Source organism: Balaenoptera acutorostrata, chromosome 4 (genome assembly GCF_949987535.1).
Source record: "Balaenoptera acutorostrata chromosome 4, mBalAcu1.1, whole genome shotgun sequence".
Taxonomy (NCBI): domain Eukaryota; kingdom Metazoa; phylum Chordata; class Mammalia; order Artiodactyla; family Balaenopteridae; genus Balaenoptera; species Balaenoptera acutorostrata.
The window spans coordinates 28561088-28578377 of record NC_080067.1 but is presented as its reverse complement, the minus strand read 5'-3'; the positions used below and the strand labels follow the sequence as shown (position 1 = coordinate 28578377).

The 17290-nt window shown below is 42.0% G+C and overlaps 1 protein-coding gene across 1 annotated transcript in view; it reads left to right on the top strand.

Moving 5' to 3' along the window:
• Positions 1-4720: 4720 nt before the first annotated feature.
• The window catches only part of PCOLCE2 (procollagen C-endopeptidase enhancer 2), a 74952-nt gene continuing 62382 nt past the window's right edge, over positions 4721-17290 (top strand). The window contains exons 1-2 of the mRNA XM_057545895.1: positions 4721-5113; positions 6085-6193. Of these exons, the coding sequence (XP_057401878.1) occupies positions 5025-5113; positions 6085-6193 (198 nt within the window). The 5' untranslated portion in view covers positions 4721-5024. The remainder of the gene's footprint in view (positions 5114-6084; positions 6194-17290) is intronic.

The window sequence follows — 17290 nt, the reverse complement described above, 5'->3', positions numbered from 1 at the left end:
AGCATGCAGACCTTATTTCCCACAAAGAGTTGTGTTCTTAGCCTCTCTTGAAGCTGAGATGCCGGCATGTGACAGAGACATTACCATATGCACTTGCATGAGACTGATTCAAGAGATCCATCTGAGCAAAGAAGGTCAGTGATGAGCTTTCATTTGTAGGTGACAGCAGAGCTGTCTGGCCTTTGGGGTACAAGTATTGGGAGATTGAATTTCTCGGGGCAGAAATGGATCTGCTGTGTTCACAGGTGTCACAGTGTCGGCAAGTGGAAGTACCTGTGTTTAGTACTTAGCCTTGGTGGCAGTAGTGGCAACAGATTTCTCACAGGGGCATTTCTGAAGCAAGGTTTTGGCCACTATTCTGGGAAAAATAGCCTTGGAATAAGTTTCTCCAGTTCTCTTAATGGTAATGTGAACTACCTTGTGTTTCAAAATACATCCCTTATACTGCTTGAATCAGCCAGAGTGGACTCAATTGCTTGTAGCTAAGAAGCCTAACCAGTACAATTCCCCTCCAATGTTCTATTCTTAGGAGGAATAGTATGCTTCCAAACATCAAAAAATATTGAACTAGGGCTTCCCTGGTGGCGCAGTGGTTAAGAATCCGCCTGCCAATGCAGGGGACATGGGTTCGAGCCCTGGTCCAGGAAGATCCCACATGCCACGGGGCAACTAAGCCCGCACGCCACAACTACTGAGCCTGCGCTCTAGAGCCAGTGAGCCACAACTACTGAGCCCGCATGCCACAACTACTGAAGCCCGCACACCTAGAGCCCGTGCTCCACAACAAGAGAAGCCACCGCAATGAGAAGCCTGTGCACCGCAACGAACAGTAGCCCCAGCTCGCCGCAAATAGAGAAAGCCCGCGCGCAGCAATGAAGACCCAACACAGCCAAAAATAAATAAATAAAATAAATAAATTTATAAAAATAAATAAATAAAGTTATAAAAAGATATCAAACTAACTTTTAATTCTAAAAATCCTTGTTCACAAGAGTATCTACTGATAGACCTGTGCACAAGAATTCAAAGATTACAGAGTTCCTAAACGTTGATAGTATCTGAAAAGCTGAATTCAGAAAAGGCACTTCATCAGTAAAGTACTAATATCATAACTCTACACTATTATATTTTCCTAGGTAAAAGAACATGCGGAAATTCCAGTTTGATAGTTTTGCAGAACGACAGATGTTATGGAAATGTCACGAACAGTATTGTCACTAAGTTGGGCTGCATAAAAGAATTTCCACACTATTTGCTTTCCAGATACTTTTCATTCCTTTTATACATTTGGAGCACTTATAAATCTAGAGACTCATGTGGTGCAGCTGGAGCAGTGTCACGTTCAAGGAAGCACAGACCACACCTGAGTTCCAGATATGGTTCATGCCTCTAAAAGAACAATGGGAGGGATCCCGGGATAGAGCCCAGCCCACCGTTACGTCCTGTCCCGGCCTCTCCCCCTCAATCTGATGCAGTCCCCTGGATTGTTGCTCAGGTGCTTTTCAAGATAGTTGGAAAAATTATCTGAGATTTTGAATGAATCCATACCTGAGATTTACTGTACTGGAAAAGACCACTTACTTAAAACAGGTTCCAAAGTTTCACAGCAGACATTGAAAAAGTGTTTAGGGTTTTACCTTCAAAAATGAAGCTGAAATTTTTAAAGTTAAATTTATTTTGTATTTAACAAAATTTCGTCTATATTTGCAGCTATGTGCCAATTCTCATAATAAACAAAGAATGAATCAAATCTGGATTTTTTAGCATAATTTTCCCTACAAAATTACAGTCGAGCAAAATATAAACATTCTTCCCTTCACTTTTGATTTTCACAACATCATAAAGTAGAATGTTACTTTTGAAAAAGTAGCATAGGGAATCAATTGTTCGCATGGGCATCTCTTTAATATTTTTGGCATTAAAAATCATTCTTTTTTGGTCAACGACCTCTAGTTTTTTTTCCTTCAGTTGTTCACTGGAGTGATTCATCAGGTGTTCATTTGTCAAAGAAGTCCATCATTCCTCCACTTCTTTCAATATCACTTGCATCCATCTTATGAGATTCTGGATCTTTTACAAGATCAGTACTGCACCATGGATTAAATGTGCATTGTATTTATGTTGCATTTTCAGATGTTTGCAAGGTTGATGAAATGACCAGTGACTAACCAACAAAGATGTTGACATACTGGGCCCAGCTAGGTGCTAATATTATGCAACAAAGTACTTTGAGTGGGGTCTAATTTTATAAGTGGTCAGTTCATTGGTGAATATTCTCCTATTCCCATGATTGTGAGTCTCTGTGCAACTTGGTTAACTGCAGAGACTGGGTAATATATACTTTGGACAACAAGGATCACTTCACCTACCACTCTGCACCCACAGGGGTTTGGCTATCTCCACCTCTCTCCTTTCCTAGTGCCTGGAGTTTTGCGGCTTCCTACCATTACACCAACGCTGCATCTCTGAAGTCCAGAAATTGGTCTCACAGAAATGAACCTTACACAAACCTTCAGAGTCCACTTGGGTGTGTCTCAATTTTGACACATTAAGCTTCTCAGGACATTTAAGTTTTATAATTTTGGTCAGAACTGTAGTTCCAAGTTAAATATGCGTTTCTAAGGGCAAATAATAATGTCTTAGTAAATTTTTTAAATCACATGGTAACATCAGTGTCTTTCTACATGTCTCAACAACAACAGAACTATCAGTGTTGGAACCCTAACTTTTTAGTGAGGATATAAACGCAGTCATCAGTCTGTAAATTAAGAAAAGAGTTGTCGCATATTTGTGTTCAAATAGTTTTCTATCCACTTAGTCATATTTCACACTTTGTTTTTTAATTTTAAATTTTGAAAACTTAGCTTAGTTTTGAAGAATGAAGTATTTGCTGGCTATGATCACTTCAAATCATTACCAGAAAGTGAATTAAGCAATATTTTCACTTCGTAATTTAAAACTATGACTTTTTAATAAAATATCATCTAAAATATGTATACTGTTGGACAGCATATTCTTGAAATGTGTGCAAAATAAACAATCATTAATTTTCCTATTTGCTCTTTTAAAACAATTTTATTGCGTTGAGGGTGTAGGTTTCAGGAGGTAATGTAGTTTGCCAAATTCTGTAATCCTTTTTTTTTTTTTTTTTTTTAAGTCATACAGGGTGTGGTGCCTTCAGAAAATTTTTAACAAGTTGTAATTCTTGGTGTTTTTTTCCTTCGCATTTTCAAAAATAGTAAGAAAATCTAAACCCCACAGGGAAATTCTGGCTCCTACTATTGACTCCTGGATTCCCCTCCTCTAAAAAGTGAGATTATTCTCTGCCGCCAGTTGTTGCTTATTTCCTTGCCCGGAGTATTTATGTTCTTAACACTGTAGGCTCATTGTTAGAAAAGAAGTCTTAGGACTTCTCTGGTGGCACAGCGGTTAAGAATCTGCCTGCCAATGCAGGGGACACGGGTTCGAGCCCTGGTCCAGGAAGATACCACATGCCGTGGAGTAACTAAGCCTGTGTACCACAACTACTGAAGCCTGCATGCCTAGAGACCGTGCCCCACAACAAGAGAAGGCACCGCAATGAGAAGCCCCGCAATGAGAAGCCCGCGCACCCCAACGAAGAGCAGCCCCCTCTGGCCGCAACTAGAGAAAGTCTGCGTGCGCCCAGCAATGAAGACCCAATGCAGCCAAAAATATATGAATAAATTAATTAATTAAAAAAAGAAAGAAATGAAGTCTTGATAAGTATTATTTTAAGGCTTAATTCTTTTTGCTTAGAATGGTGAAAATACTTTAGGAGGAACAACACAAATGAGGCATCTGAATTCAGCTATATCCCCTTGTGGTAACGTGGTCATTGAAAAACCCAATGACTCCATTCCATTCTTGTTTTTCTTTTATTAATCCCTAGTTATTGGGAAGCACTTAGCAAAATAAATATTTAAAATTATTTTTAATTTAAATTAATTAAAAGTAATAAAGGAAAGCCTTGATTCCATAAGACTGCAATTGTTCTTAGAAAAACAAATTCTCTGTACATCTCAACTAATCAATACTACAGAAAAAGGCATCGCTGGGAAAGATCTTTGAAGAACAGAGAGGCACCAGCAAAGAAGCGCTATTCTCAGGACGTAACATGGGGTGGTGAGAGCTGACGATCCGGAGTTTGTCTCCGTTATTTGTCACGGTAATGACAAGTCACTCACTAATCACACGGCTGAAAACTCACTTCTAAACCGCCCCCCGCCTCCCGCTGAGAACCTATCTCCCTATTCTCATACACCAGTAAAAGCAAAAAGAATCTACTGAGATTGTGTGTGTGTAAAGTAAGAGAATTAGAGTAGGAGTTAATATATAGTAGAATCTCTCTTCTACTTTCTCTTTTCTTTCTTTGGATCTAGACGTCGGAAGGAGGAACCCTCTTTTCCAGCAATCAGCAAGCACGAATACTTTTTATTTAGAAGCAACTAGAGAAAAACACTCCCCAAAGCAAAGCAAACCAAGGCTACCCCCCTCCAACCCTCCTCCCACCCCATCATCTGTGGATCAAGGCGCCAGGTCCCATTTGGGTACCACGCGGCAGGGGGTTCCCTTTCATCCTTCTCTCCACCACCCCTGCCCGAGGGATGTGAGCGGGGTGCGGGTCCCGGGGTGCCAGCGAGGAGCCGCCCGCCCCCCCGCCCGCCCCGAGAGAGGAGGCGGCTCCGGCCAGGGAGCCGCCCCCTCTCGCCGCCGGAGAACAAACGGGATATTCAGCAGTGGCCTGTGGCTGCCAGAGCAACTCCTCAGGGGAGATTAAGCGGCGAGGCAGACTGCACCGTAATCGCCTCTAGAAAAGCGCCGCGGCCCCGCCTGCCGCGCACGCCCGGCTACCTGGGCTGCCCCGCGGCGGCGCGTGCGAGAGAGCGGGAGAGGGCTCGCCGGGGTGCGGGGCGCGCCGGGCCGGGAGTCCGGGCCGGTGCGGAGCGCGCGGTGCTCCGGGGTGCGCGCCGGCGTGGGGCGAGCCCCGAGCGTCTCCACCGGCCATGAGGGGCGCGGGCGCCTGGGCCCCGCTCTGCCTGCTGCTGGCCGCCGCCGCCGCCGCCCAGCCCTCGCCGCCGCAGCCCCCGGAGAGGTAACGCGACCCCCGCCCGCGCTCGCTGCCTTCCTCCCTCTCTTTCCCTCGCCCACGGCTTGGCTTTACCCACTCCGCTTCGGGGCGCCGGGGGACCCACGCGCCACCAGGACCCCGGGGTGGCGCCCGTCCTCGGGGCTCCTTCCGGCGCCCCCCAGCTCCGCCCGCCCCACGGCCCCGCAGCTGGCCGGCCACCACCTCTCCTCTCCCCGAAGGTTCAGGCGGGCGCTGGGAAGCACTGGGACCCAAATGTGTGGACTTTGGTTTACTCCTGTTTTCTTCCCCGGAGAGGCTTTGCCCAGAGACAGAAGCCTAGGGGGAAACGCGAGTTGCCCGGCGCCCGGGGAGCGGCTTTTGGCAAGTTTAACTCTTCAGCCTCTGAGCTGCCAGATGGCTCCAGGACCTGGGCCGGGAGACCTGCCCTATGGCCAACTTTGCCATCTCCTTTCCCACCTCCATCACCATCAACCTCCCTTTTCAATGGGAGGCTCTGCCAATGGCCAACGATTTTCAAACAAAGAGAGAATTAGGCATCTCTCCAAATCCAGGAAATTAAAACTTTTTCATATTAACCAATTACTTGTCTAGCTTTAAAACCATTCACTTCACGGATCCTAGCTCTCACCCTCTCTCTCTCTCTCTCTCACTCTCTCACTCCCCGCAGTTAAATTTTCCATTTACCATTTTCCTGTAAGATCTTACCACTTACGTGGAGGACTTGATTGCATATGGATGGATGGATGGAGAGATTGATCTTGTTATCATGGTGGAGACAGATGGCAGCTGGACTGAATGTTTTATCAGGCTAGAATTTATTCTAAGAGCTAACAAGTATTTCAAATCCCGTATATGATGCAGGCAGTTAATTGTCAGTATTCACTTTATCCATATTAATAGACTGCATCTTTCTGAAATTGACATTAAATTGTTAGACAGTGTTTCAAATTTCTTTTCCTCTTTTATTTTCCCAGACCTGTTTTCACATGTGGCGGCATTCTTACTGGAGAGTCTGGCTTTATTGGCAGCGAAGGTTTTCCTGGAGTGTACCCTCCAAATAGCAAATGTACCTGGAAAATCACAGTAAGCATTTTTTAAAAGGGTATTCTCCAAAAGTGAATATTGGAAACAGTGGAAGAGCTGCTGCTTTTTTCTTCTGCTGTCAGAATTTGGGTTGGGGACAAATGTCTGTAATAGTGAAATGTTGGATTTATCTCAACTATTTGGGAGATTTTTAATAGAACTAGCGGTGCCCTGCATTAACAGTTAGAAAGGGCTCGAGATAATGCTTGGAGGGATAAATTCTTAAAGCAGATGTGTGTCTGAAAACCCAGTCTAACTCAGCTGAGTTTCATGGATTCAAAATTAAGGCTATCTTCAGGCAAAGACCCATCATAAAGACTTCTAGAAGCTGTTTGTTGCCTGTGCCTTTCATAAATGTCTCCCAGTGGCGGATAGAAGATCAAAGGTAGTACTCACCTCTGACTACTTTATAACCATTAGGGGGGAAAAAAGGGGAAAGGAAAAGAAAAAAACAATCCCACTTAATGTCTCTGACTTAAAACCACCACTAAAGGCAATCTAAGAATAGAGAATAGCAATAACTTAGGGGAGAAAAAGCCTAAATATCAAACAAAAACTAACAAAATGCCCAGGGTGGTTAGTAATGGCATAGATTATGCTGAGTCAAGATAAGAAATCAGACTTAGAGACAGCCAGCCTTAAAAAAGTAAGTCCGGATTTAGTCAGCCAGAGTGAGTCATCTTTCCAAGTGAGCATAGTAGTGACCATTATCTTCTTCATTTTTTTCAATTTTGGGAAGTTGTTTGGTAATTGAACACATTAGTTCACTGAAAGCTTCATTCAGTCAGATTGTACCACCCATGAATTAATGATTTTTAAAAGTAGGTACCTCTTATTGAGCACTTACTGAGTGCCAGGCACTGTGCCAAGTAGGTAACAAGCATAATCTCACTGAATCTTTGAAATCACTGTGAGGAAGTATTATTATCCCCATTTTACAGATGAGGAAGCTGAGGTCTAGAACAATGATATAAACTGACTTGATCAAGCACTGGGTAAGTCCAACTTTCTACAAAGTAAAGCCTATTTTGCAGTGAGGCCTTCCCACCAAGAAGGTCATTTGACAGGCAGATATGAGGGGGTCTCCTTCCTTAAATAAAAGTCAGCTCCTATACACATTGATGCTCTCCTATAAAATATCGGCTATCTAATGAATTGGTACAGATTTCATTACGTTATTGCAACACATGGGGCCAGGAGAGGATGGTCATGAAAAATAGCTCTGCAATATTGATATTAGCATAAATGTGAAATAAGGCTTCGAAACAAACATGTAACTTGGTTTTTATGTTATAGTTGTGTTTCAGTTATGATTAAATGGCTGTAAGTTTAAAATGACCCAAGGAAATTAGTGACTGAGAGGCACCATGTGCCTAGCAAGTAGACTCATGGTTAGCCCAGCGTTTTGGGTCTTCGGGGCATTGTTAGTGTTGGAGGTGGGGAAGGGTGTCCAGTGAAAGTTGTCCTTGGTAAAGGAGGGGTGTGCCCTCGCAGAGGCCTGACTACCTTATTTTTATGTGTGGGGAAGAGGACGTGTAATGGATGCTGCTTATGGATACAATGTAAAGGTGAGGCATGCTGGCTCTCATTCCATCACTCATAAGCCGTGTGATGGATTTATCTTTAAACCTCAGGACTGTTGTGAAGATAACATGAGATGGTATGTATAAAGCTCTTTGGCTGAGTGTCTGCGATATAAGTGCTCACTAAACGTTAGCTACCACCGTTACCGCTGTTGCTGGTATTGACTCATCCTTTCTTCTGACTGGTAGGCAATATGTCAGATCACTGCCACCCCCTTAGTATATTGGTTTGGCTGGGCTTGGCATCAGCTTTAAAGCAGCTCAGACTTTGATGGAACAATAGACTTTGTTATGTGTATCTAGGAAGCACTTATTTCTGTGCTTGGGTTCTCCTGTAATCTTACTGGAGAGATTCCGTGTGCGTTAGGACTAGTTTGGCTCCTAGTAACAGAGATCCAAAGTAACAATCTCTCAACCAGAAGCTTGGTTCTCTCCCGTGTAAAGGAATCTGGAGGTAGGCAATCCAAGATTGGTGTGGCAGCCTCAAATCATTAGGCACTCAGTATCCACTTAGATGTGTGCTCAAGGTCCAGCCATCAGGTTCATGGTTTAGCCAACAAAAAGGAAGAGAGGAAGGGCACAGATCCTCCCTTTAAGGACATTGTGCAGAATTACCTGCACCTTGCTGTTTACATTGCACTGGCTAGTTATTAGTTACATGGCCACTTCTAGCTGCAGGGAAGCCCTGAAATGAAGTCTTCATGTCAGGAATCCATGTGCTCCGCTAGAATTCAAGAGTCTTCTTTTGAATAAAAGTCTTCTATCAACTGTGGAAAGAAGGGAAAACAAGCAAACAACAGGCAGTCTCTGTGACATATTTATTTGTGGTTTGCCCAGGCTGCCTGAACTAATGCTCAAAAGTTGAGTAGCAAATGCCAGCCTTTTTTGAAAAATATATATTTTTAGAAAGCATAGGTAAGGCACAAGAAAGGACTGCACAATTTGCTTTTCTAGTGAAAAGCTTTATAGTTTTCACTCTTAGCCATTTGATTCTGTTTCAAGGGGCTGCCTCTTTTATGTTTGCATATGCGTAGCAACAAGGACTTCCAGAGGAGCCCAGCACATTCTCCTGGTTATAATTACAGCCTCAGCAGAATGTTCCCAAAGGCCTTGGATGCTCTCAAGATCTCAGTTTCAAAATATCTTCATTTCTTTGTATTTCACAAGGAAAAGCACTGAAGCGTTGGGGAAAATATTCCCAGTTCTTCTTCATGGTCCTCTGGTGTGTCAGAGTAGAAGAAGGGAGCTCCCCGGCTTCTGTATATCCTTGGGTTGATAAAAGAAGGGGGACTGTGGTAGCACTAAAGCTTGTAGAAGCTGGTAGCCCTAAGGTCTGTCATTCATTCAGCAAATGTGTGTTGGGTCTTGGGTGCTACTGGAGTTTTGGTGCACAAGGCAGCCAAGCTCCTTGCCCTCATGCAGCTATCATCCTAGTTTGGAGAGACAGGCAGTTAATGTTTAAACAAACAAGTAGACAAAAGATTACATAGTGATAACTGAATTATAAAAATAAAATAGATACTACTTCATATCCATCAGGATGGCTATTATTAAAAAAACAGAAAATAATAAGTGTTGACAAAGATGTGAAGACACTGGAACCCTTGTGCATTGCTGGTAGGAATGTAAAATGGTGCAGCTGCTGTGGGAAACAATAGGATACTTTCTCAAGGAGTTAAACTTAGAATTACCATATTATCCAGAAATTCCACTTCGGGGTATATACCCAAAAGAAGTTAAAGCTGGGACTTGAACAGATATTTATATACGTCCATATTCATGGCAGCGTTATTCACAATAGCCAAAAGTTGGAAGCAACCCAAGTATCTATCCATAGATGAATGGACAAACACAATATGGTATACAAAGGAACATTACTCAGCTTTAAAAAGTAAGGAAATTCTGACACATGCCACAACATGGGTGGACCTTGAAGACATTATGCTAAGTGAAATAAGCCAGTCACAAAAGAACAAATATTGTGTGATTCTGCTTACATGAGGCACCTACAGTAATCAAAATCATAGAGACAGGAAGTAGAATGGTAGTTTCCACAGGCTGGGGGGGGGTAGAGGAATGAGAGTTAGTATTTAATGGATACAGAGTTTCAGTTGGGAAAGATGAGAAAGTTCTGGAGATGGATGATGGTGATTGTTGCACAACTTAATGCCACTGACCCATACACTTCAAAATGGCGAAAATGGTACATTTTATGTTGTTTTACCGCAATAAAGAATTTTTTTTAATAAAATAAAACAGAGCAGTGGAATATTAGATAATAACCGTATAATTCCAAAAGGGCAAATCTGTAGAGACAGAGAGTAGATTAGTGGTTGCCTGGGGCAGGGGATAGGTATGGAGATTAACAGTTAATGGTCATGAGGGATCTCAGAGGTGGAAATGACCTATGGTGATGGTTGTACAACTTGGTATAGTTACTAAAAATTATTTAATTGTGCTGTTAAAATGGGTGAGTTTTATAATATGTTAAATATACCTCAAGAAATATGTAGAAAAAACCTAACAAACATAACATAGTGATGGGATAGAAGTAGCTATGGATGAGGTGGTTGGGAATGGCCACTCTGAGGAGGTGACATTTGAGCTGAGGCCTGAGTGGTAAGGATCCAGCCATGTGAAAGTCTGGGGAAGAGCATTTTAGGCAGAGGGACCGGCAGGTGCAAAGGCCCTGAGGTACAGACAAGCTTGATTTGTCTGAAGAACAGCCAGGAGGTCACTGTGGCTGGAACAGAATGAGTAAGGGGGACGATGGGAGAAGTAAAAATGGTGAGCAGGGCCCTGTAGGCCATGGTGAAGAGTTGGAATTTTATTTTGAGTAGGAAGCCACTGGAGAATCTTAAGCAAAGGAGTGAGATGTTCTGATTTTAAAAGATCATTCTGGCTGCTGTGTGGAAGATGAATTGTAGGGCGTTAAGAGTGGAAACAGGGAGACCAATTAGGAAGCTGTGTGGTCTCCAGGAGAGAGAAGATGGTAGAATGGGCAAGAGGGGTAACCAAGGAGATGAAGAAATATGGTCTCTTCTGCCTAAAGCAGTTGTCTTAGCAGTTCTGAATGCAGCTAGGGTGGAGTAGCATCAGCCAAGAGGCCCAACGCACCAGGCTCTGGACCCTTGCTTGACATCTGCTCCAGACAGGGCTGTGCTCTGGTGTAGCCTCATCCAAGGCAGTCCGTTAAAGGCTTTCTGGAAACCAGTGGATCCAGTCCATTTTCCAGCTCCTGCAGTCAGTAAACCAAGAATAGAATTCCCACTGGTTATTCAACATCGTAGAGACCCCTAAAGACGGAAGAGCCTGAGAGTAGCCCCCAAACTCAAGTTCCCGTAGCTAGAAAGGTCCTGCTTCTCACCACTCATCTGCTTCGCAGTTCATTCTTCCAGACTGGAGAGCTGTGTCCCAGCAAGGTGGCTTTCACCACCAAATCCTCTTCATCAAACTCTGTCTTATCAGTGGGGGTGTGGAGGTGGGAAAAGCCTAATGTTAAGGTCTGTATACTTTGAGAAAGGTGAAGGCTAGTGGTCACAAGCAAACTTCCTAGCCATTTGTATTGGACTTTCTGAGATGGAAGTACAGCTTGCAGAATGGAAATTTAGATTTGCCCTTAAATGATAGGACTTTAACATTTTCCTTGCTATTTCTTGGACAGCTGCACTGTCTAAATATACTATCAACGTTGGCTATTTAAATGTAAACTAATTAAAATTAAGTTAAAAATTAAAAATCCAGTTCCTCAGTCACCCTGGCCATATTTCAGATGCTCAATGGCCACATGTAGATGGCAACCACCATATTGGACAGTATATAATATGAATATTTCCATCATCACAAAAAGTTCCTTTGGGCAGTGCTGTTCTAGAAAAATTTCGAGGTTAGTTTTACTCACGTGAAGATATGTTGAGGGCGCACGTGCTCCGTGCTGCTTACTTCTGCTTTGCAGACGAGGAAGCTGACGCTTGTTCTGTGTAGTGCTGAAACTGTGCCTGGAACTCAAGCCTCTTGACTCAACTCTATCTTTCTGGCCACCAACTCTTGGTGACCTCAACTAGTCTTAGACTTTACTAATTAATTTTGCTGAGTGTGTTCTAAACAACGTATGGCTAGAGTTCAAATCGGAGAATTTGAGGGTTAAGAAATTGTTAAATATTTTGTTACTAATGATGGAGTTGAGGGTTTCTTAGTTTCTCCTAAGAGTTGAGGTTCAAGACTGTAACCTAAGGGGCATCTGCATAAAATACCAAGTCTGCATACATGGGGGGTGGGTAGGACTTAAGTATGATTTGACAGCTAAGGGAAGTATAATTTTTGGAAAATGGTGGCTGGTCTTCTAAGCAGGCTTGGAAGGACAACGTGACTGAGTTGAGGCAAAAGTCACCCAAAGCGATTGAAGGATGAGAGCTAGTAACTGCGCCTGTACCAAGTCCGGCACCAAGAAATGAAACTCCAAGTATTGACATAGCACCACCTGGACCGCTCTATCACAGTGGTCCCCCGGCTGGGTACGTGTGCCCAAAGGGGCAAGACTGTGCAGGAGACAGTAAGAGACCTCTGAGATCCCTAAAACAAGTCAGGGAGAGTGGACCAGTGTCAAAAAGAGCGCAGCCGGTGGGCTGTGGCTCACTGCTACACTGGCAAGGCGCGTTTACCAAGAGCCCACCAAGCACGGCTGTAGGTGCTGGGGACACACAGATGAATACCTGGGAGACGTGAGCATGGGAGGCTGCCTGAGATGACGCACTCCCCAGGCTCTGGGTGGGAAGGGAAATAAAACCCAACAGGCACCTTGCCTTCTTGGCTCCGCCGGCACAAAGATCACCATTCTATTAACAGTTTCCTTATAAATTCATTGCAAACGTGGCAAGTCACCCAATCCTTCGGTTCCTTGATCTTTTCATCAATAACTTCTTCATTTTATAATCCCAGGAGAATTAGAGATTCATATTGATGATTTGACACAATTTAAAAAAAAAAAAAAAGAGAAGAGGCTTTAGTAGCAAAATAATACCTTGTGAAAGCAACTCTATTCAGAGTTTGACTTGGGCTGCATATGGTATGGCCAGCTAAGTGGAACCAGCTGAAACTTGGTTTATAGCAACTATGCAAATTAGAGGAAACTTGAAGCCTAGAACATTCTGGGAACTCTCCTCGAATAGGTATGTAGGAATTGTTATTTTAAATTGGTTCCCGAAGTTAAAACTAAATATTGCATCTGAACTCCTGTTGTTATCTAACAGAAACAGCAGTTGGTATGCAGATGTCAGTGAAAATGATTTTGTTCTTAGATTTAAAGGTGGGCATAATTTACAAAACAGTTTTTAAAAATGAGATTATTCATGTATGTGATCTTATTGTTATAAAACATTATCAAAATTACAAGGTATTTGTTTATGATTTACATCTCTTTTTTATTTCCAAAAAAAGTTTGAAGGTACTGAAATTAGAGAGCAGATGATTGAAGGTTTCAGTTATTATTTTGAGCAGAAATCTGGCTTAGGAAAAAACCAGCAAACATTTGAGCAGTTTAAAATTTGGTGGCTCCTTTAACTCTGAAGTAAATAATGTGGGCCAATCAGAAAGTCACAGACTTATGCCAGAGATGGAAGGAGAATTATAGCAATGAATAGAGTCAGTCCTATTTAAGCCGAAAGTATGTGGCAAATTTTTCCTTATTTAGCTAATTCATGCAGAGGAAAAAGGCATAAATTGTCATATGTAGAAGGTCTTCAGATACCCCAGGTAATACACGTACTGTCATTTTGATAACTACCTTTTTTTTTCTATGCAACTGGAATTAAATATACTGGTTATTATATAGGTCGCAGATCTAAAATAATAACATGTGGTTACTTCATCTGCATCCAGTTCCGTGATGTCAGTGGATACATGTTAGTATGTCCATTTCACAAATGGCAAAAGTGAGGTCTAAAGAACTTGTATCTTGCCTAATATCCCTGCAAATGGTTTGAAAAGACTAGCGCATTTTCTGACTCGGTGACACAAATGCACTATTATGCACTTATTTAACAAATAAACATTCGATCAATGCTTATTGAGAATCCGCTATGTACTGAGCATTGGGCTGGGCCCCAGGGGTAAAAAGTCAAGGCATAGTTTCTATGCTTACAGAGTTTATAATCTGGTAGGGAGTAGCTAGATAAGAAAATCAGTAGCAATTATGTTGTGTAAATAATTATGCTACTCACTGTAAGTAGTTTTAAGTATTGATAATGTGGAATAAGGCTTATTGACATTTTAAAAATTATTGAAGTTCTTAGATTATTTAAATGAAAACAATTATTACCACATGCAAAGAGTAAAAGATGTTATGACCCATTTTACATCTGTGCTGCTCTAAGACTTGAGAAATTGTTATATGTCCTTTGTCTGACAGCACAGGGCTGTTTTACAGCACATGCCTTGATATTTCCAAATACACCTAATAAACAATTGTGTAAAGGCATTCCTTACCATGGGGTGATTTTGTTACTTATGTGTGTTAAAGTCATCATACTGAATCCATCCTCCAAAAGCCTGATTAAGTTTAAATGGCATTCACATTTACTTTAGAGAAATGATAGATTGAAAATGTGATTGGGATTTACATCTTCCCACTAACCTTCATATGGCTTCATGAAAAGCAGGTCAGCAGTGGTGGGGCATGGAATTGCATGAAAATTGAAACATATAGTGATGTTCTATTTAGATTGGTGCTAGGTATATAATTTGAGAAAACAAATCGTGAATTTAGACAGGAACTCAACATTTAAGTCGCTTAATTATACCTAAGGGTATGGCAAGGGGTTCTAAAATTACTGTAACTGTTATTTGCCTGGCATAACCACAGCAAGACAGATAGCGGAATGGAATTTTGGCCTTAAACACATATTTCCTGGCTTTACAATACATGTAGGATTTAGAATTATATCGAGATTTAAATTCCAGTCAACTATGGGGTTTGTTTTAATGTACCTATACATTTGTTGGACTAAGCTTCGTTACTTCAGCTGCCTGAAGAGTAATTTAACCCAATGCTTGACTTAATATTATTTATATCTAATTCCTTAGTAAAGATGAGTGCAATTAACAGAGAATGTCTGCATACCCAAACTTGAGCACTATATGAATGGGAAAAGAGCACTATAGCTACATGTTGTCTGTTTTTTAATTAGGAGAGAATAATTCAGAAACTTTGTGATTCTTATGACACTTAAACTGTCCCAGTTAGGTTTCAATTGATAAAATACTGGGAGCATTAAAACATTTTCCATGCTGCCTTCAGTCCTTCTGAGAAGCAGGGGAAATATAAATCCTAAATAAATAAGCAAGTAGGTGACGTTTTCCCACTGGGGCCTCAGCCCAATTTTTCTAATTTTGTTTAGTTTCCTGCTTGCTTTTAAGGGGCTCTGTTGCTTGTTTTGTTTTGTTTTTCTTTGCTGTCTCACATGGAAATCAAATATGTTTTTATTGATTGAAAACATGATGTTTTATTAATGTGCTTATTTGTACCGCTTGTATTTTTAGAGCTGGTCGAAGGCAGATGCCTTAGAAAGGGCTTAATGAGTAGAGAAGAAAATGAAGTCCTCTTTGGGTATTTCTTTTTTCTGAAAGAGATTCTCTTTAATAATATATTAATGACAAAAAGTCATTTTTCCTGAAACATCACTATAGTAATAGAGCACAAAGATAACACATTTAAAACCCCTCTGTTAAAGAGCTGTATAATGAGAAAGCATTTAACAGAAGTAAAACACCCGGAAATGGTTTTAAAGATTGTATTATTAAAAAGACTGATGGAATTAGTTTCACACTCCTATCCCAGAGTTCAATGTATGATATGAAATTATAGGCAAATTTGAATTGTTCCATAAATTTTCAGATTCCTTGCAATATATCAGGTATTGACAGAAAAAAAAAGAGAAAGAGAGTGGTTTCATTGGTTGGTTGCTGTATGCTGGAGACCAGAGAAGCATTTGCAGGGCTCCTAATTCTAAGGCTTTCTCTCTTTTTTTTTTTTTTTCACATTGTCCTGCTTTTAGAGTTTGGAAAGTGTTCCCGTGGATAGCTGCTGCACAGTCAAGTTTTATCTGTGTGGATCATTGTTCCTTGATCCTATGAAAAACGTAATCACTAAAACGCCCCTGCACGTTATAATTTAGCAGCTTTATTGACAGTGGCAATGGCGCTTTGGGGGTACTCTTGAATTTCTTACTCTAGGGACTTGGGAGAATAGAAGTGTTTTCTTCAGATATATTATTTGTTAGCTCCTAAGAGTCAAGGTGGCAAGTCTCTGTAAAACCAATATAAATATCTAAAAATAAATGGAACAACCACAGAGACGTGGGGAGTTGCAATTAAAGCTGCACAAGCCCTGCCACTAAATATCACCTCTCTTTCACCACCTCAGCCCCAAGACACTCCTGGACATGACATATAATAAAATAGTGTTTCCCAAAGTGCAGAGGGAGGGAGAGACCTTTTAGTCACAGGTGGTCTGTTCTATGGACCAAGCTGATAAGAAGCACGGGGAAGCCAGTGGAGATTTGATTGCTGCTTACTTTCCTAGAAGTGAATTGATAGTGTTACGGACTAGGGTTCTTGACCTTCCTTAATCGATAGAAATTGATACGAGGCCAGACAAGAAATTCAGGCCATGCTTTATTGGGGCCCCTGCTGCAGCAGGGGGGGAGCGAAAACAAGTAACGTGTTCCCTTGCTCATTTCTGGGGGAGGGTGGCGAGCTGGTTCCTTACATGGAGTGAGGAGAAGGGTGTGTCCAGGGGTCGGGCTGGAGGTGTGGCTTAGGTGGCTTGCCCACCCTTTTGGTGGAGTTGAGTGCAGGTGACATGCACATTACCCCTGTTTTTGCTCCTGGCTCTTCAGAAGTGGCAGTTGGGTTTTTGATCTCTTTGTATCTTGTTGTCCATAATTTGCCCCAACTGGACATGCATGCAGTTATTTTTAGTCCCTTATAGTTTCTTTATATTTTGTTGCTTGAGGAGACATTTTTCCAGGTGCAAGCACTGCAGCAGAGGGTCCCTGGTCCCAGCCTGTCTCAGTAAGGGTCTGATAGAGGTCTGATATAGACTTTCTAAAAGCCCTGGGCTATGATTGACCTTCTGGGAAGAAATCATAATTCATTACAACTATTTTTAAAGTACCTTCCAGAGATCAGATGCTGGGTTGGGCAGAGAGACTGTAATGTTTGGAAAACCATGTCCCAGAACAGGGTTTGGGGTGGCAAGGAGGCTTTCACTAGTCTGGGAAATGTCCCGGAAATGAATCACAGTAGCACAGGGTAACAAGGTTCACGGTGGAGGGTTGTAAGTATGGCATCACTCAGTGACTAGTAGAAAGGGCATTGTCAAGTCATACTGAAATATTTTTCAGCTATTTACTAGGAATGTGATGCAGTTCCCAGAACTTTCCAAAGTTGGTTATCATGGCCAGACCTGCATCGTAAAGGTAACGTGAGGATTGAAGGAGGTGGTAGATGAGAGGCC